Raw genomic sequence first — 21,526 nt, forward strand, 5'->3', positions numbered from 1 at the left:
TAGTCCCAAATATGCATCATCATCATCTAAATGTACCTTTAAGAAGCAGTTTCTCTTTGAATGGTTCAATTTTAGTTGCAGGTTTCATTCTGCATGGAAATATTCCAAAAGTAATTGCTATCCTTATAACTAATTATCAATATCATATCTATTTTGAGGACAAATTAACTCAATAATTAATAATAGAAATTATTTAACAAAAAAGTATTGTTTCAATGGACATACATTACACACAGTTTATGTACATACCAATGAACTGTTCATGTCCTTTTTTGGTTTCATATTATTATCTTCTTTCTTTTTTTTGTGGCGAAAGGAAATTCCTGCCTGGAAAATTATACGTGGCGCTGGCCTTTGTCTGAGACTGCTTTCCCAACCTGATACTCCTCGTCGTTTTGCCTATGGGCAACATACAGCTATTAAAACACAGGTTTCAAGTGGGCTCTGGTTAGCTTCTTTGCGCTAAATAAGGGCAATCATGTATCTCAGTGCCCAAAATGGAAAATAAAACAAAAACATGGAACAGGACTGTAGTAGAGATTATTTTTCTGTTATTAAGTAAGATGAAGGGCCAAGACGTATTGTGCAGAATATCATCGAGGTTCAAAAGAGAAGACAAGGTAATTTTGAACAGACAGCAGATGATAGCAAATTTGTGTTTCAAATTGCAGGAAGAAGAAAAGACCCACGAAAGCAAGGAGTTCCACAGTTAAAGTAAGAGCAAAGAAACTGCAGATGCTTGATATCTGAAATAAGAACAGAATGTGTTGGAGAACGTCAGGTCTGGCAACATCCATGGTCAAAGAAACAGACTCATTGTGAGTTCAATATGACCCTCAGATGGAACTGTCCCATACTGGACTCAAAATGTAACCCTGCTTATCTCTCCACAGTTGCAGCTCGACCTGATGAGCTTCTCCAGCATTCTCTGCTTTTATTACCATTGTTAAAGTATATTGGGAAAGAATGTGATATAGTCAGAGACTTACGCAGAGAAACATATCTTGATACTAATGTTATGTTTTTCAAGCAGCAGGAAATGCTAGATGATGGCAAATTTGCAGCTTGGAAGAAAGAGAACTTCACAGAAGCATAGACCATATTATAATCAATAAAATAGAGGTAAGTGAGTTTGTGATTAGACACGGGTTAGAGCTGCAGCAGAGAGAACGACCACCTATCGGTATTCAGAATTTCCTGCTATCACAATTACGTGAGACAGGTGTTAGAAGAGCTTCCCAAACTACAGGAACAATAGTCAAGTCTGAGATCAATTTGCATTTCACAGTAAATTAAGAAAGATTGAGAGGAAAAAAATTCAATAAGAGAAAACCATTGTTCCTGTAGGTAACTGCAGCAATCAGAAAGAGGAGAATTCTTTTTGAAGTGAAAAGAGACATTGAGGCCAAGAATATCACCAGGCACAGAAGAAGCAAAGGTGAAAGCATCAACGGTATGAGGAAGGAGCTGTAGGTTAGATGTACAAGAGCCATTAATATATCAGACATGTGAAGTCAAATCCATTTAGTGCCATAATATAACATCTGTTTGCCATTAAGGTAGTGTTTTAATTGAACCAGCATTATTACTAACATAACTTTATGTCTTAAGCAATCGTATGTTGCATAAAACTAAAACATTGCACTGTACAGGAAATATTAAGTTGCTTAATGGCAAGGGCCTTTTAATAGTAAGTATATTCTCCTCAACTCAAAAGACCCACTGCTTCCACCTCTTTAATATCACCCATCTCAAGCTTTGTCATATTATCTGCTGCCAAAATTATCATCCACCTCCAAACCAAAAATCAAATTGCTTTCTATCCTTTATTTTCCATACAATTTAGCCAATTTAAAATTAAAGGCACTGGACCCAACTCATGCTAAGTCCTCTTCAAATAATAATACTGTGTTCACTGGATTACATCAGTTGTCAGTTACATCAATACCCCCAATTTAAATGCTTCACCTTTGTTTAAGTCATCCCACAGCCACATTCCTCCCCATTTTTCTAGCATACTCAACCCCTACAACTTTCCAAAAACTTGGCATTCTTTTGAACTTTGGCCTTTTATGACTTGAATATGGTCAATCACAGCTTGAAAGAAAAAGCCACCAGATAGCTGGTGTCTGTGGGAAGGTAATATTTTGACAAAGAAAGCTTTTATGATTTGTTCAGTTCAGATATGGACTGCAAAGACACTATTGCAATAAATGGCACTTTTCACCACCTGGAAATAACCTGAGGAAAGATTGCTACAGGCAATGCATTGTAATTATTGTAGGAGAATGCACACATTTATGATGACTTCCTAGTGAAGAACAACCTCTTGATACATTGCTCCTCAAAAAAAACTGAACTCGAGGTATGTCGATTTCACAAACAGTGGACTGTCTTTGCAAAACTTTCCTGAACTCCCAAGTTTCCAACCATCTACTTCTTTTGTCACTCTTCTTCCTCCAAACAGACAGACTGGTACAATGTCCCGTAACTTGAGAGCTGAATTTTCTGACTGTTTAGAATCCAAAACAATTTAAAACTTTACAAATTCCAATAGCCAAATATGAAAAATCCAACAAAGTAAACTGCAAATTGTTTACAAATCTGGTTGTTTGTTGATGAGTGTCCACCTAAATAGTTCTTTGTGCCTATAAGGCTAGATGGGTCCATCGCTTAATCCAATTTCTGCTTTTTCCAGAGCAAGTGACATTAAGGTCTTATTTTATATTTGTTGATGGGATGGAGGCATAGCTGCCAGTTGCCAGTTGTACTTCCTTAATTGCCCTCAAGAACAATTAGGAATTAATCATGTTGCTGTATGTGATGTCACATGTAGATTGAACAAGGTGAAAATGATTGATTTCCATTGCTAAGGCATGAGCAGGGGCCCTCTTGCAGCATAATGGTAATGTCCCTACCGTGGACCAGAAGGCCCAGGTTCAAATCCCATCTGCTCCAGAGGTGTATAATATTATCTCTGGGAAGGTTGATTAGAAAAAATAAGTTAATTATAAAAAAGGGACTTGGCAAACCAGATAGGTTTTTACAGTAATTAATGAAAATTTTAAATACACCACAACTGAGACAAGCTTTCAAGTACAGATTTAATTATTGAATTTAAATTCTACAAGTTACATGGTGAAATCTGAACTCAAGTCCCCAAAACTAAGTCAATTATAGAGAACGATTAATTGTGCCGCATGACAATGTGAAATGATCATTCTCACACGTACTGGTCAAACTAGATGGACCAGAAATCTGAATTATTGAAAATAGATCTCGCAACTGCAAGGAGTAAACTTTTAACAGACTTAAGTTGGACGATGCAACACACTAGAGGGCGTAGGTTTAGGGGGACAGGGGAAAGATATAAAAGGGGCCTAAGGGGCAACTTTTTCATGCACAAGGTGGTGCGCATGTATGGAATGAACTGCCAGAGGAAGCGGAGGAGGTTGGTACAATTGCAGCATTTAAAAGGCATCTGGATGGATATAGGAACAGGAAGATTTTAGAGTGACATGGGCCAAGTACTGGAAAGTGGGACTAGATTAGGTTAAGATATCTCGTGTACATCTCTATGACTATGCACTGCCTGAATCTTGATACAAAAGCAAATTATTGCAGATGTTGAATATCTGAAATAAAACAAAGTGCTAAAGTAACTCATTATGTCTGACTGCATCCATGGAGGAAGAAACATTGTTAAGGTTTCAGTCTAATACAAAAGCATAAATAAACCTCTGGATTACTAGTCCAGTGATCTCACCACAATGCAAATGTCTCACTATTGACATCTGAGAAACCTTCTCCCTGGAATTCAGCAACTCTTCATATTCATGCCATCCCAACCAATGCTGTATAATACCAATAAGTCAGCCTGTGTCTGATACCTACAGATATGAGCATTCAGAAATCACCATCTATAAGCAATTCACATTCTCACACGAGGAACAACATTCTTTCAACATCTTAAGTTCTGGTCACAAGTCTATTGTACAGCCTCACAGAGGCTTTTCTAACTCTGCGATACCCAAGGAAAAGTAATTATCACCTAAGTGAGAAACAAATTGAGCATTTATTTTGACAGTAAGTTAATCACATTGTTGTAGTTGGAATTTTCCTTTGCATTATGACTAGGTCACAGCTCCCCATTCCTCTTGGTCACATCCAACAACTATCTTTTTACTTTTCCCTTTTTAACACATCGCTATCATAGTTCAATTAAACTTAGTTAACCAGATGTAAAATGAAGGAAATCTATTCCTAAATTTCCTTGCATGAAAGAGAATGAAGTTTTGGATATAAGTTTGCTCGCTGAGCTGGAAGGTTCATTTGCAGATGTTTCATCACCATACTAGGTAACAACATCAGTGAGGTTCCAGTAAAGCACTGATGTTATGGCCCGCTTCCTATTTATGTTTCAGTTTCCTTGGATTGGTGATGTCATTTCCTGTTCTTTTTCTCAGGGAGTGGTAAATGGGTCCAAGTCAATGTTGATAGAGTTCCAGTTGGAATGCCATGCTTCTAGGAATTCTCATGTGTGTCTCTGTTTGGCTTGTCCTAGGATGGATGTGTTGTCCCAGTCAAAGTGGTGTCCTTCCTCAACTGTGTGTGAGGATACTAGTGAGAGTGGGGCATATCTTTTTGGGGCTAGTTGATGTTCATGTATCTTGGTGGCTAGTTTTCTGCCTTTTTGTCCAATATGGTGTTTGTTACGGTTTTTGCAAGGTATTTCGTAAATTACATTCATTTTGCTTGTTGTCTGTAGAGGGTCTTTGAAGTTCATTAGCTGCTGTTTTAGTGTGTTGGTAGGTTTGTGGGCTACCATAATGCCAAGGGGTCTGAGTAGTCTGGCAGTCATTTCTGAGATGTCTTTGATATAGGGGAGAGTGGCTAGGGTTTCTGGATGCGTTTTGTCTGCTTGTTTGGGTTTGTTGCTGAGAAATCAGTGGACTGTTCATTGGGTACTTGTTCTTGTTGTATACGTTGTATACATTATATAGGTAATTTTTCTCTGCTCTTCATAGTTCCTCTGTGCTGCAGTGTGTGGTGGCTCGCTAAGATTGGAGTTTTATTGCCCAAAAAGGCTAGGTTACAGTGATGCATTCATTTACAAAGAAGGTGAGGGAGCAAACAGGAAGATAAAGGCACTTGCAGTTTACATTGATTTTTAAGAGTGAGTTGAAAGAGTAAATTCTGAATCCTAACTTCTTAGCTACTGTCCTGCTCCTCAGGGGTGGCAAAGTTATGGATATGCTTGACTTCTCAGTCAATGAAAATTCTTCCATGTTGATTTTTAATTAGTATTGATTTGCTGAGATCGAGATTGAGAAGTATAGAAGAGCTTTCCATATCTGTGCTGTATTCAATCCATGTTCTTTTCTCTCTTTGTTGGTCCAAGCAAGCTACTTATCTTATCCTTATTTAGCTTCATTTTTTTCTCCAAACTGTTACCTGCCGAATGTACAATCTCCAAATAAAGCAAGTGATGCTCCCCAAGCTTCAGTGTCTCATGATTAAAATAGCAAAAATGGTTCCAAGGCAACTAGTCTTACATATTCAATGTGGGATGCCTAGGCTATAATTAGGTTATGCAAGCAGCCATTTCAGGTCAGCAGTGTCTTTTTTAAAAAAAAACACATATTTCAGTCCATGACAGACTAAGATATTAAAGTCAAATGGTGAAAGTTGAATATTGGCAGTAGATTTTCACTATGATTGGTAACAGATTTAAAAGCTACTTCAGAATCTGCATTTTCAGAATGACATTGATATAGACGTTCCAGAAATGATCTGAATGTCCTTCTATGTAAGACAAAGGGCAGGAGGAAGAACACATAAGAACTATCGTGCAGGGAGTCTTGTCCTTCAGGTACTGAAGAAGAGTCATACTGGACACAAAATGTTAACTCTGTTCCTCTCTCTACGGATGCTGCCAGACTTGCTGAGCTTTCTAGTATTCAGTGTTTATTTCAGCCTTCCAGCATCCACAGTATTTTGTTTTTATTATATTCTGGCTGCAAAATACAGATGTTATATTCCACCCTCAGCTGTTTGCTTTCCAAGTCTTTCATTTCCTAATGATGATTGTGTTGCTGCTGCTCTGCTTCCTCCAAATGCAGATTTCTTCACACATGCAGCAGACCACAATAATGAATGGCAATATTAAGTCATTATGAAGGAATCCAGATATGCTGCTTTTGTTTGAACTACTGTGTGCTTTATAAGGACTGTGATTGTACCCAGATCAATTTTATTTGAATATATTCGAATATATTCCTGCTATTTTTTTCCAAATCTTTTAGCATCTGCAGCTTTTTGTTATGATTATATTTGTGCTGTTTGAGTATCGTTGTGCTGTTATCCTAGTGCGCAATTATATCAGTCTGCTATACTCAAGCAACAATCCTGTTACATTCTCCACAGACTCAAACAGAATGAAGTATAAAAGTATCTTGGTAGTTCCCAAGGAACCTTGAACAAATCTGTATGATTCTATTCCTGTAATAGACAACTGACAGTGCAGTGATAGAATGGTATCGTTTTCTATTACCGATTGCTGAGGTCATATGTGTTTAATCAATCATGTGCTGCCCATGAAGAAAGCCTGCAAAACCACAAATTCTCACTCCTATTGACTGATAACATCAGCGGAAAGGTGATGTATGTCTTGACCCTGGCAAAGGGAGCATCAATTATTTGTTTAATGCTGCTGCCAACTCAAATTTGCAGCTATGTTCTCTGCCAGAGTAAGAAAAGATTCGGTGCCATTAAAATTTCAGTTAGCAGCAGCCTCCACGGAAAACAGTAATTTTCCCTTCAGCGAACAATGATAACGGGATCCAAATGCCTCTGGATGTCAGTGTAACTTTCAAAGGGATGGGATAGGGGAGGGAGCCAGCAGCCCATGCTCCTCCAATTAACTAACTGTTAAGCTCGTTGCAGAGTTAATTAACATTCTTTTGTGCAGCTGTTTTAGGTTTTCAATCTGAAGGTACAAGGTGCAAAAATGGGTGATTTGGTGATGGGAAAAGTTCAGTTGTGTGTAACAGCATTTCTGGAAATAAAAAACAGGGGAGGAGCTCTGGTGGTGCAATGGCACCTTCCCTGCCTCTGGGTCAGAAAATCTGGGTCCAAATCCGACCTGCGATTAGATATTTTCAGAGATGTTCAGAGATGCTATAACACAGCAAAAGGGACTTTAAATGAGACCTCCTGGTCCAGAGGTAGGGACATTATCAATGTTCTATAAGAGACTCTGCTCCTGTGCTAAGCAACAATATCATTGAACAGGTGGATTAAAAAGTATCTACAAGGTTAATTAAATGGCTGGGATGTGTGAGATGGCAAGTATCATCAACATAGCAGGGAACCAAGTGCCCTCATGGATGTACTGGTCAACAAATATAAGAAAGATTTAAATTCAACTTCTCAAACAGTGTAACAGAGCTGCCATCAGTGGTGTTGAGTGGGTTCCATTTATAAACTGTGAGTGGTTGCAGAATTAGGGACAGGAAGCCCTGGAGCATGACAGAAATTGACAGCTGAAGGAGTTGACCTGGGAGCATGCTGCTTTGACATTGGATAGACTGATGAAAAAGAGCTTCAGTAACTGTCTTCTGCTCATCAGGCGGAAGCCAGCTGATCATAGTGAGTGGCTATAAGGAGAAGATAGTGCTTCCCAAGCCAATGGCTGCATGGCCCAAGAGTTAGTCCCTGTCAATGGCACTGTGCCAGTCCTGAAGATAGCTGTACCTATCCAAACAAGTGCTCTTGGATATTTGTGTTCAGGTCCACAACAATGCAAGACTTTGTGGTCTGCATGGTCATCTATCTATGTACATCAAGGTCATTATCACCCCAAACTTTTCATATCCAGGTTTTTCAACATGATTGGACTTGACATCCAATTACTTGATTGGACTGGAGTAGCATCTCACAGTTGACTTTTAAGTGTTGTTCAATTCCAGAAGGCATGGACTACATCAATTTTGACACAAGCACAGAGGCATTTATGTTTGCCACTGCTGATAGATTCCTGCAGGTCCATGGGGAAATTGAGTGCAGCTATGTAACCATCTAAACATTAACACAGCAGCCAACCAGATTCCACAACCAAAAAGGCTTCCAGTCAGGAACTGTCAGATTGTCTGCAACCACAGAAAGCTCATCTTGCATTATGGTGCTCAGTTGCCAGGGAGCTATCATGATGTCTTTGTCCTTCAACAATTCCAAGTGCCACACCTCTTCAGACAAACATCCAGACTATAAATGGGAGATTAGTTATATCTTCTGAAGAGACCTCCTCATGCCAGTTTCAGATCTGCACTCAATGCAGACTGGCACTGCAACCAAAGCTATTACTAACAAGAATCTAGTCTTGTAACTCTTGATGGTAACTCTTCCTCAGAACTGCGAGTTTGAGGAAGGGTCACTGGACCCGAAACGTTAACTCTTGATTTCTCTTCACAGTTGCTGCCAGACCTACTGAGCTTTTCCAGCAATTTCTGTTTTACAACATCCGCAGTTCTGTTTTTATTGGTAATTTTAAGATGTGCTTCCATTGTCTTGACCAGTCAGTGTCAGTACAAGCCAGCCAGTGTGTTTCATGTTATGGTTCTTTGCTGCACTGTTCGACATGGCTGTGGAAAACAGGATGGAAGTGAGATGAAGAGGACCTGGAACACCACTCTTTTTTAGAGGAGGAAAGGCAAGAGGAAGATTCAAAATTAGGTATCCCCAGAACAGATCATAGCATTGCAGGATCACACAGCCTGCTCCCCACTGCCATCCCCTAACTCTACCTCCCGTTGAATTTGAGCCATAATGACACACAAATCTCATTACAGATATAAGCAAATATTAGTAAAGAAAAAAATAAATGCCCAAACAGACAGAACATCACACATCTAATGGTGAAGCATTAGATTTTTCAAATTATACAGGAACAGTCTTTCATCCATTTTCACGGGGTGATTGAGGAATCATGGACCCTTTTCTCTGCTTGCTGATGAATTGTCTTCGGGGTTTTATCCGCAGCCAGTAAGTGCCAATGACTCTATTGCATTTGTGTCGATACGATGGAGTAGACACTCACAAGGCCTTGTAATGTGGATATTTTCACAGTTGCAGGTGCCAAAGAAACAAAGGTGCCCCTTATTGGCCTTTTCATGGCTTTTTCACATGTTGGATGCTCCAGCTGGCATCCATGCCAATATTTTTCAATTTGGGGTCATGATCCAGAAATGATCATGTTCCTAAACATACAATCCACCTCATCACAAAAAATATGCTAAAATATGTCCTTCACTAAGATTGGAAACTGAATAATAACATTGTATGCAAATTAGGCCTCTTCTACATAATTGTTCAATCAATGTGCTCAACCCTTGATATAACTAATTGATAAGAATTACTTTGCCTTTGTAAAAAGGGTTGTAAATAACATGATTTGGCTAGTTTTCCCCCTGATTATCATACTATCAGTGACAAGCTAGTGCATAAATTTCAATCAATAACACAGTAAATAGGCCTTGGGACAGGATCATGAAAAACTGGCCCTTTTGGAGAAACACAATCAGACACAAACCATTTAGTTGCAACTGAAAAGCACTTTTACATCAAGCTATTCCAGCTTAGCTGTATTTTGGACACTTCACAAATATCACAATCTCACCTTCTATTAAATGTCTATTAGAGATCAGTGAAACAACCAAAATGGCTTCTATTTGCCACACCGTAAGCACCACCATTCGGGTGAACAATCTTAGAAAAGTATTAAAAATGAGAGAAAACTAGTCATGTCCTGTTCGCTTTTAGAAACAGGTGACAATCATTGCAATTTACCAATATATACGCGGGAAAAGTCGAACATTTTTGACTACTTTTTAAGGTTAAATTTATGGGGTCGACTATACGTGAATACTACTTTTGAGGGGCTGAAATTCATGCCCATCAAAATTCATAACATATCATTAGCAGAATCTAACTGATCTCTAAAGAAAGAGAAAATAACAAATTGCGGTAATTCTGAAAACTTGGAGCGGAATACAACAGCCGGTGGACTAACTCATAAATGTTGATCTGTTATCTGTAAAGAACTAGGGTCGACTGTTACATGAGATATATGGAAAGTTCCAGATTTTTTGGCCACATATAGCGGGTCACTTTTACATGAGATCGACTATTACTCGAGTAATTACCTTTTACTGAAGGAGAACATGCTCCTTCCTTCCCCAGACGGTGTACCATATGCTAAGTGTGTAACACCAGCATGTATGTGAGCTGTGGCCATAAAACGGCATGCTACGTTGAACACAGTTTCATTTAATCTCAAGAAGATTAACTGATTTCTAGAACAGATTAAAAATCCAAGGAGCAAAATTTGATATCACCTGGAAAAAGGCATGACCATCAAAATGCATGATTAGCTCATGCCAATTCCTTCCGATGCAGGTAGCTTGCCAACTTCATGCTGCCTCCTCATTTAAATGATATAAATTTGGTGTTCAGCATTAAAACATGCTATTCAGTGGCTGCATCCTTCATCAAAGTTTAATGCATGATGAGCATGATATAAATGTTACAAACCTGCCACATTTTAAGAAGAAAGATGTTGAAGCCTTCTTTATTTCGTTTGAAAAATTGGCGAGGCAGATGGAGTGGTTTGAGGATTTATGGGTAATGCTAGTTCGGACTAAACTGGTAGGCAGAGCAAGTGAGGTATTTGGTGCACAGTCAGATAAGGGGTCAAGAGATTATGTAGAGGTTAAACAGGCTATTTTAAGTGCTTATGAATTGATACCAGAAGCATACAGACAGCAGTTCAGAAACATAAAGAAGGAACCAGGTCAGACTTATGTTAAGTTCAAAAGAATTGAACAGTCATTGAACATGGAGCATGCTTTGAAAATAGATAAGACTTTTGAGGCTCTAAGAGAGATTATTCTGCTGGAGGAGTTTAAAAACTCACTTCCAGAGATGGTAAGAATTCACATGGAGGAACAGAAAGTTTAGAAAGAGAGAAGGGCAGCAAAAATAGCAAATGAGCACATGTTGGAACATAGGACAAGCTTCCGTCCTGTGAGGGATAGAAGTTGGGAGAAGGAAAGATCCGACATTATGAAACCAAGAGTAGAGAGCACTGGAAAGAATTTACCACCGGATAAAAAAAGAAGCCCCAGAATGGAAAGGAAGTGAAAGGCCTCAAGTGTTTCCACTGTGGGACATGTAAAGTCACAGTGCTGGTCGTTAAAGAAAGGCACTGTGGGAAAAAATGTGGCAAAAGAAGCTAAGCCAGTGGCATTAGTGAAGGTAGTAAAGAAGACCCCAAGAAGAGCTGAGGAGCTGCAGGAGAGTGCACAACCTAGGCAGGGGCTGGGTATGGAGTTAGTACCTGATCTCTACAAAGAATTCACTTCTGTGGATAAAGTTTACTCAGAAAGAACAGGGGAGAAGGACAAGAAGTTATAATTTTGAGAGATACAGGATGAGCAAACATGCACTCTTTCTGATCTGTTACCCGAGAGTGTGGTAATTTGTGGGATAGATGGACAGAAATTTAGCATTCCCCAATGTAAAATCAGGTTGGAGTGCCAACTCAAGACTGGGAAAGCAACAGTGGAAGTGATTGACAGAGTGTCAGTTCCAGGAATTCAGTTTGTTCTTGGGAATGATTCGGCAGGATCCAAGGTGGGAATGACAACTCATGTTGTGGAGAAGCCCAAGGAAGACCAAGCAACTCAGGAGTTAAAACAGAAATATCCTGGTCTTTTCCCAGACTGTGTGGTAACCAGATCCCAGTATCATAAGTCACAACACGGAGCGAAAAGTAAAGAGAAAGATGAAGGAGTTGAGGTTCAGTTAGCGGATACCTTGTTTGACGTAATGGTGCAGGGAAAACAAAGGGTCAGAGAGAAGTGTTTACTCCTGAAAGACTAAGAGACTTGCAATAGCAAGACAAGATATATATGTGGATGCATACTCTGAAAAGAAGGCAGAGTATAGTCCGAAGGGTTATTACCCGAAAAATAGAATTCTAAGGTGGAAGTCAAGATCATGACAGGTTAGTGCAGAAGAGAAATGAACCGAAGTGCACCAGACTGTGTCGCCGGTAGCATACAGTCAGGAAGTGTAGCATACAGTCACCGAGGGGTATGAAAGATTCAGGCTAAAGGTACAAAACCATTTTTATTACACAACGACATGGTTAGCTTTTGCTGAACATGTCATACATGCCAAATGGTAGGTAAACCACAGGTGGTAATAAAATTGGCACCTTTGTTGCTAATTCTCACATTTGAAAAATCTTTCACATGGGTTATAATTGATTGTGTTGGTCCCCTCCTGAGAACTAAAAGTGGGAACCACTATTTGTCAACCATAATAGATGTGTCTACCAGATTTCCGGAGGTAATTCCATTACAGAGTATCAAGGCAAAAAGGGTAGTAGAGGAGTTAGTAGCTTTCTTCACAAAGTATGGGCTACCCAGAAAGATTCAATCAGACCAAGGGTCACATTTACTGCTAGACTGTTTAAGGAGGTTATGGATAGCTTAGTTATACAGCACTTTAAATCTTGTGCATACCATCCGGAATCCCAGGGAGTTTTAGGAAGGTGGCATCAGACCTTGGTGGGAGGACTAATGCTGTTGTAAATGAAGTAGTCGTAGGGAATATTGCTCCAATAAAGCAACACCCCTTTTGACTTAATCCTTTCAAAGTCAGACAGGTCCAGATGGAGGTGGAGGCCATGCTCAATGAGGACATCATCAAACCAAGCCAGAGCGAGTGGAGTTCACCAATCGTCTTTTCCCAAACCGGATGGGTATCAACGATTCTGCATGGATTGTTGGAAGGTCAAGGTTGGAGGACTGTATTGAAAAAGTCAGACAAGCCTTTTACATGACCAAGTTGGGGGACTTAATGTGTGGTTACTGGCAGGTACCTTTATCAGAGTCGGTGAAAGGAATTTCTGTAACCCCAAATGAGCTATATCAGTTTAAAGTGATGCCCTTTAGAATGAAGAACGCACTCGCCACATTCCAAAGACTCAGGAACAGAGTTGTGGCTGGGTTAACAAACTATGCGGTCTATTTGGACCATGTAGTGATCTTTACTAAGTCCTAGAGATCTCACATGGTACAGCTGGCTGAGCTCTTTGAACGACTATGAGAAGCAAAACTGGTTATAAACTTAATTCGCGAAAGCAGAGGCTATGTTCTTGGGACAGAACATTGGTCATGGAAGGTTGACCCCACAGAACGCAAAGACGAAGGCCATTCAGGAATTTCTACGACCAACCTCGCAGAAAGAGGTGCTTCGATTCTTAGGACTCAAGAGATTCTATTGGAAGTTTGTTCCAAACTTCAGCAGTGTAGTGGCACTGTTAACTGATTTGCTGAAAAACACCACAAAGTTTTGGTGGACAGAACCATGCCAGCAGGTATTCAACCATTTGAAAGCAATACTAACCACCAAACCAGTTTGAGCTACACCAAACTTTTCAAAATCTTTTAAAGTTACCATCGATGCTAGTGACATAGGAATTGGAGCTGTACTCCTACAGGAAGATGAGGATGGGATTGAACTGCCAGTTGGTTACTTTTCAAAGATCAACATCCACCAGAAGAAACACTCCATGATCGATAAGGAACTATTGAGTTTGGTACTGGACTTACAAGATTTTAATGTGTATGTCATGAACAATGTGTCGGAGACAGTTGTGTACACAGATCACAATTCACTTACATTCTTAGAACGCTTTAAAGACAAGAACATGAGACTATTTCATTGGAGTCTTATGTTACAGACTTTTAATTTAAAAATCATATGTGTTGCGGATTTTAAGAATGTAATCACAGATGCGCTATCGCGGATTTAACTGATAAGAGTTTAGATGAGATTTGTATTTATTTAATATATATATTATATATACACACACACACAACACACATATACAGGTATATGGGAAGAAGTTAAGGTGAATTTATATTGAAGTTATCTGTATGTTAGGGTAATGTGTTTTAAAAAAAAGAAAAAAATAAAGCCATCTTTTCATTATGCTGGTTCATTTTTTCTTAAGGGGGGAGGTGTTATGAAGATGCGGGTGTACTCTACCTTTAAGTGTTAAAAGCTAGCAGTGACAGCACCAAGTGTTCTCAGTAAGATACAGTGTAACATGTGCTCCAGCTACTCGGGTAGCTGGCTGCCTGAAAACGACAAAACAGATTTGAATCAGTTTCGATTTTATCCCGAAAAATATCAACACCAATCCAGTTTGAATTTAATATATTGACAATCTTAAAAGCCAATGACACAATCCAATGCATTGGAGGTATAAGAAAATGAAGACCGGAATACAAAGAAAAGTGAAAGCTGCCTGGTTTTGAGATAAAGAAGTTTTGTTTTGTAAATCTTAATCGGGGATTTTATCAAACTAGTATTATAGAGGAGAAGGTAAAATATAGATTAAAGGAAGGAGTTGTAAATAGTTGTTAGTTAATTATTCTGTTATACTTTAAGAAATAAGTTGTTACTTTTTACTTTAAACAGTTCTTGACCTCTCGAATTTTCACAGATTACTGCATGGGATAAATCTTTTCTGTGTTGTATTTTAAATAAGCAGGAGGATTTACCCCATGTTGTAACACACTATTCAAAGTCAGTCTTGTAACTCATAAGGGGAAAATTATTCTCAGTGGAGCAGGTACAGGAGTAGTTGGAAGAACCGAGTCTGATCTGGAAGACTGATTTGTGGCACCACAGAGTAGAGAGCATTTTCCATGTTTTAAACATAGCAGTGAAGGCCATGGTGCAGGAAGAGAGGAGAGCCTGTGATCTGTGCGCAGGGAGTAGGGAGGCCCTCCAGAGAAAATTATGGTTAGGTTAAGGCAACAGTAGCAGATTACTGTTGTTATCAACGAAAGCAGTACATCCCCAAAGACCCGGATGCAATGTCACAAGAAATTTATATAACCACACATGGTTATGGTTTGCAAATTCTTCTTGAAATGTCATTTTCCTAAAACTGAATCACCAGCCTCAATCATTGCACATTCACCAACCCCCATTTGCTCACCTACGAAAAACCTTTACCAATCATAACTCAACCCAAGACATTAGCTTAGCCTCAAACACTTCATACTGCTCCAAGGTTCAAAGTCATGGTTCAAGCTATGAGGTGTGATTGTCATAATATACAGAGGAACCGCGATTATCTGGCATTCAATTATCCGATTTTGGATTATCCTAACAAGATAGCAAGGTTCCAATGCTTGGCTAAACTGTGTTATCCTGCATTCGATTATCTGAACATTTGATTATCCAATCAAAATACTCCCCACCAGTGTCATTCAGATAATTGAGGCTCCTCTGTATTCCAAAAGGGGAACATATTGGTTGCCTTCTCACTTCCCTCTCATCCTCCTACTTGCTACGTAACTGGTGTCAAAAGCTGTGCTGGAATGATGGTGAGATTTTGTATCATGCAGTCGACCATGATGAATATTTTCAGCATTCTTATGCAAAATATAGTACCCTGAAAGAGTGGCCCAGGCAACAGAAGCAATCTCGAAGCGATTGCTTATTGCAGCAGTATGACTCTTGTTATACGTCAGATGTCAGCAGCTAGCCATTAATACCCAGTAATCAGCCTCTGGTCTTGCATGGTAATTGCAGAATGAAAGCATTTGGAGTGTTTCCATAGTTCTGGGCATTGACCTGCATGATGTGCTTAGTATAACTGCACACAACATGCTCTGGGAATACCGCCTAGTTGTATTTCATCTCTGAATGTATACACAGCTTCAGAAAAGCAATGCGTGGTAAGTTAATAGCACCCTGAATCATTGGGAAGCTTGAGATCCTGGTGATGCCATGTGTTTGCTCCACTGACTTCTCTCTGGCAAAAGGATGAAATACATTCAATTCTCTTTAGATACTGAGCCTCAATGAACTCCCAGTGCATAACAAAGTAGGAGATGATGTAAATAATGCATATTTCAATTTCAGTAGAGCTTTAAGCATGAAAGTTCATGTCCACAGTCACCTTGATAGGCACTGGTAATGCTATCCTTACATGGTTCCAAGGCTGCAGGTCAGAATGTAAGATGATAATGATTTCAGTGAGCACTTCCTTCCCGTAGTCTGATATGATGAGCTGAACTCTATCAACCATTTATTTATCAACTGGGAGGCAGAAATTGGCAAACAAGAGGCTGGAGGATTGAATCCAATGTTTTCCAACTACTATTCGTTTTACCAGAAGGCAGCCCTCCCACCAAAATGCTGATGTTATCGCTCGTTGCTAATCATCAAAAGAGGCTCGTTGCCTCTTTTTCCCATTGCCGGCATTTTACCAGCGGCCCTCCATTACAGTTTGGTGGGGGAAGAGGGAGACGAATGGTCTCGTTCTCCCCCTTTAGCGCTCGGAAGTCATGAAGTGGGCTACATGTGTTACATGACCCACAAAAGGTGGGGCTGGTGTCCTGTAAATAACTATTGAGGGATATGGCATCCCTGGTATTTCAGGCTATTGTTGGGACACCCACTACATGGATGAAATTTAGCGTGCTGCTTATAACAGGCTGCTGTTTCTTTGAAGTTCCTGTACAGATACAGTATCCTGCTGAGAACAATTTTTCCCTTCCCACTCTTCAAAAGCAACGTCCTCTTCTGCATCACCAACTCTCACTCTGCCTCTCGTGCTTGATGCCAAGGCAGATATAAAATATCACCTCACAGATTTTTCTTGTTCCACCATTTCATGCCAAGATGTTGCCATCCAAAGCTGACAGTCAAGGTCTAGAACCTGCATTTTGTCCCATTCACAGTCAGCAGCTTTCTACCAGTCATACTGAAGTAGAAGTGAAAGTTACCGTACTTGAGAGGACTATAGGCTGCTCCCACATCAGACAAGGATGACTGGTAGTAAATTCAATATGCCTTAGGCAAGGGACAGTGCTTTCATGGTGATCTTAGCTAGAACAGGAATAGAGCCCATGCTGTTTGTGTCACTCTGCATCACAAATCAGCTGTCCAGCCAACTAAGCTAACCAACCCCACCACCGTAAGGGAGAGTCAGGTCTCCAAGGCATTCTGTGAATTTATACACATGAACGTATAAATTTGGAGCAGAATAAGCCACTTTGCTCCACTAGCCTGTGTACACACAAGAAGATAGTGAACAAAGTTCCAAGTCTGCACTTTAAAAGAGAGATCTATTTCAGTTAACCACACTTCATAAAGCTCACACCTACTGATTAGTAGTCACCCAATCTGTACAACCAATTCAATTGGGGTTTCTTGTGGCACAGTAGTAGTGTTCAAGTCCCACCTGTTTCAGAGGTATGTAATAACATCTCTGAACAGGTTGATCAAAAAAATAGGTTAAATAAAGATCAACCTAGAGCAGGTGGAACTTTAAGCTGGGTCTTTTGGTCCAGGGGTAGGGACATTACTACTACACCACAAGAGGGCCCCTACTGAATAGGTTAATTGGAAAAATAAGTTAAATAAAAATACAACCAATTCACACCTAATTAGCTCTTAATTAATATATCCATCACCTGTTTCCTGCTTTCATTAGGTCTGAGGCATCCCTTCAGACCACATTAGAAGACAATGGATTCTCTTTTATCTTTTAAAATAACCAATATGTAGTAACACAAAATGATCACAATGGCAATGTTACATAGTGGCTTCTTTTGTTTTTTTTTGCACATTAAAGTTCCAAACATCCTTTTCCAGTCATTTCAACTATTCTTATTTTTTTTCTTTCGAAAACAATCAGATAACCTTTTACCATTCACAGATTTTGTCGATTGTCTGTCATCCAATAATGGCTTATTACTGATGTAGATCTGGATTGGTATGGACTCTGAACTGGCTGCTGCAACCCTGTTTAAGACTTCTTCCAATATTTTCAGCAAGTAAAAGCCATAGATACCATCTAACCAAAACTGAAAGTTTGTGCCACAAAGGTATTTGTTACTGTTCTCCTGATGTTGTTAACTTTCAAAGCTAAAAGGAACATTTACCTCTCTTTCCCAAAAGAAAAATTATGAACTTTCCTCTGTACATTCGATCACATCACAGTGACTTGTAGAAGATGGAAAAATCACAAAAAGACTCTCTCATGTCATCTCGGTGATGTAAATTTTGAAACACAATACTTCAGTTTAATTTTTTTCCATGTTTTGTTCACGCAAATAATATGTTCCACCTTGGTATTTTTCACGTAATAGCAACAAGCTATTAAGATAATTAATGAATGTTAGCCTTTATTGCAACATGATTTGAGTACATGAGTCACTAGAATCATATAAACCTCACCTGGTGTACTAACTATGGACAGTTTTAATCTCCTTACTTATCACTGCCATAGGGGAGTGTAAAGAAGGTTCACCAGAGTTGTTTCTGGAGTAGCAGGATTGTTCTATAAAGAGCATTTGAGCAAACTGGACCTGTATTCTCTGGAGTTTTGAACAGTGACCTCATTGAAACCTACAAACTGCTTAAAGGAATAGACAAAGTACATGCAGGTGAGATGTTTCCCTTGGTTGGCAAATCTCAGCGGGGGCAGGGGAATTTAAAACAAGGGCACTGATGAAGATTTTTTTTTAAACTCAGAGGTGGTGAATCTTTGGAATTCTACAGATTTCTGATTACCAATGGCATAAAGGGTTTATGGGGATGGTGTGAGTAGAAGTATTTGATCAGATATGATCATATTTATTGATGGAATAGGCTCAACAGGCTAAATGGCTTACTTCTATTCCTATATTACTCCTATCATAATCAACTCATATTTCAAAACTGCCATCTGGCCTCTTGTTGGTGCCCAGCCAATTTAGTCGTCTAATCAGACTTCACAAAGCCCCCATTTCAATTTCCAAAGCTGCTGCATTCTTTTTGAGAGGCCCTACTTTTGACTAATAGCAATGGGGTAACTATTTTCCAAATAGGATGGCTGATGCTAAGTTACACTGGAACCATTCTGCCTGATTTCCAATCCAACGTACTTGAAATCCCTATAAAGCTTACTTCCAATTTTGAATTCTGCTTTCAGCCCATTTATGACAATGTTTTCAAATACACTGCTCCCACCCCACAAAAAAAATCTACAAGCATCATAAACATGCTTGAAAGCTGCCTCTCATAAGCAAAGGAAAACCTGGCAGGTCGTTTTAATTGAAGGTAGCCTAATTTTACTAAGATAGACTTGACTGAAAAGCACCAGACTAGAGGCATCATTAAGACCACATGCACATGCATTCAACTTCCAGAAGGTCCCTACTGCATTTGGTACATCCTTTTGAGGATGACAAAGCATTTCCCTCTCAAGCTGCTCTCCCTTCAAAAATGCACTTTTAAGTTGATGAATCAATTCTGTTATCCAGATCCCTGAGTTTTTCTTCCAAACCTCATGCCACAAGTCTTGCTTTAGCCATAGAAGTCCCATCAGTATCCACTTACGTGGCATTTCTCTGACATTTCTGTGTATACCCCAAATTCCCTCCAGCATTATAGTTCTTGTGTATTGGAATCTTTAGTAAATTGTCTTCTAATTTGGTTGTGACCACCAAAAACTTCTGATCACATGGGACTCAGTGGTATTTCTGGTTTATCCTATATTTCTTGATCTTGTTAAACTGCCCCCTCTATTTGGTCTGATGTTGTTTTATCTCCCCCTCGTTTTAATAGGATTTCATCCAACAGTTTATAATCTCTTTCCAGTGTCAGATTCATTCCAGGACCGACTGTTTGAGCTTACAGTGCATTTACTTGTTTTCCATCCTTGTAATTCATGTTCCCAATCCTCCTGACCCTCTTCTTGAACATTCATTCAGCTTTTAGATTTCCAATGGCTTTCCCCGTGTTATTTAAAGTAGTCACATTTCTCCATTGACAGGCAACTTCTTGCAAATATTTGTCTTTAGTACCCATTTTTGGCAGATGTCATTTGAGACCAATGACACCATACTGACCATCTGAACTGATCTGCCCATCATTAGACAAACCATCAATTGTAGCAGTTTGATCCTCACAGTTGAGCAACGTTTGGATATGGCCTTCTCAGTATGGTCCTCAACGTTTGTATATGGGCTCCTCAGTATGGTCCCTCAACATTTGGAAAATTGTAATCCATATAAACAACCTTGAAGAGTGCACCCGAACATTCGGGTTCCCAAGCTGTACAATTATTTTTTCATCTTTACCAGGAGTCTATTATTTAAGCCCTTCTCCTTTATAATGTCTCCCTGATAAAATTGGCTTCTGGTGGCTTTACCTTATATCTTAAGGCTCGCTAAATCCTTTCTGAGACTTCATTTTGAGTAAAATACCTTTCTGCCTGTGTCCAGTGCATTCAAATGGTCTGAAAGTTACAGTCAATTGTGCTCATTCCATATTGGGTGCTGATCATTAACTTTTGATCAAACATTAGGCTTCCTACCAAACAACAACTGATATGATCAATATCTTCTAACCGCGTGCAACAAGTTCTTAACATAAATAGTCCATGCTAGTGCAGACAACAGTTTAGATGATCTGCAAAATTTTATGAACCATTTCATTCAGTAGTGGGTGATTCCTCTCACATACCTTGTTGCTTAAAGGGCTTTTGACTGTCATATCCTTAACTATTATGTTCATATTCACACACATATCTCTAAATTAATCATTAGACCTCACGGTTATTTCATTCTTTTGCTTGTCATAAAGCTCACTTTCAGAAAATAGGAGTGGATAATCATATCACAAAACTTTAAATTTTTGACTCAGCGATGAACAGAGTGCAAATCTACACTTTTAATGAGAACTTTATTTCAATTAAAAAGTTCTTCTTTCAACTGTGCATACCAAGATGTTGCAGTCTGAAGTGGACAGCCATGGTCCAGAACTTGTTAACGATGCTATACAATGCTATTTTCAATGCCCCACCCCCACTCCCAACTGGCAGTTAGTAGCTTGCTACCATTCACACTGGAGACATTATGGTGAAGTGAAGGTGAAAGTTACCAGAGTCCTTAAGGGTGTTGGGCTTCTGTCTCAATAGTCAGTGATCAGTGATAGCAAGTGTAAACTGAGGACCACCAGGCCTAAGATGAAGAGTAGGGTTGAGTGGCCAAAGCCTTCATTGTGATCTCAATTGGTTCAGGTATTAAACCCGTGTTGTTTATGTCATTCTGCACCATAAACCAGCCATTCAGCCAGTTGAGCTTACCAACCTTCACCATGTCTAAAACATAGGCATGAAGGGAAAACTGCACCCAGTGGCAGTTCATAACAATACAATTCCTTTCAGTGTTGCTTTCTTGAGACTGAAAGATCTATCAATCCACCCAGCGAAACTGTACCATCCACTGGCTCCACAACAGCAAGTATACGAGAAGAATATCAGGGTAACTGTGATTCTTAACACATCACCCCGTAGTGGTGATGGTTGGGAGGGAGGGTTCCTTCTGCCAAGGAGTAGCCAGGTGTATAATTGACTCCGTAAACTACTCATTCTACATACTTATGG

The 21,526-nt window shown here is 39.5% G+C and overlaps 1 protein-coding gene across 4 annotated transcripts in view; it reads right to left on the bottom strand.

Annotated features, from left to right (window-relative positions):
* Window positions 1-21,526, bottom strand: part of LOC122560172 (DNA (cytosine-5)-methyltransferase 3B) — a 290,151-nt gene that overhangs the window by 184,116 nt on the left and 84,509 nt on the right. For all 4 annotated transcript variants that reach the window (XR_015759555.1, XM_087994836.1, XM_043710531.2 and 1 more), the window contains one exon: window positions 250-399. Coding sequence is in view for 3 of the 4 variants with exons in the window: in XM_087994836.1 (XP_087850962.1) it covers window positions 250-399 (150 nt within the window). In the remaining variant the exon portion in view is untranslated. The remainder of the gene's footprint in view (window positions 1-249; window positions 400-21,526) is intronic.

Source organism: Chiloscyllium plagiosum, unplaced genomic scaffold (assembly GCF_037043375.1).
Source record: "Chiloscyllium plagiosum isolate Xiang-an unplaced genomic scaffold, Cpla_swu_hap1 HiC_scaffold_15, whole genome shotgun sequence".
Classification (NCBI taxonomy): Eukaryota; Metazoa; Chordata; class Chondrichthyes; order Orectolobiformes; family Hemiscylliidae; genus Chiloscyllium; species Chiloscyllium plagiosum.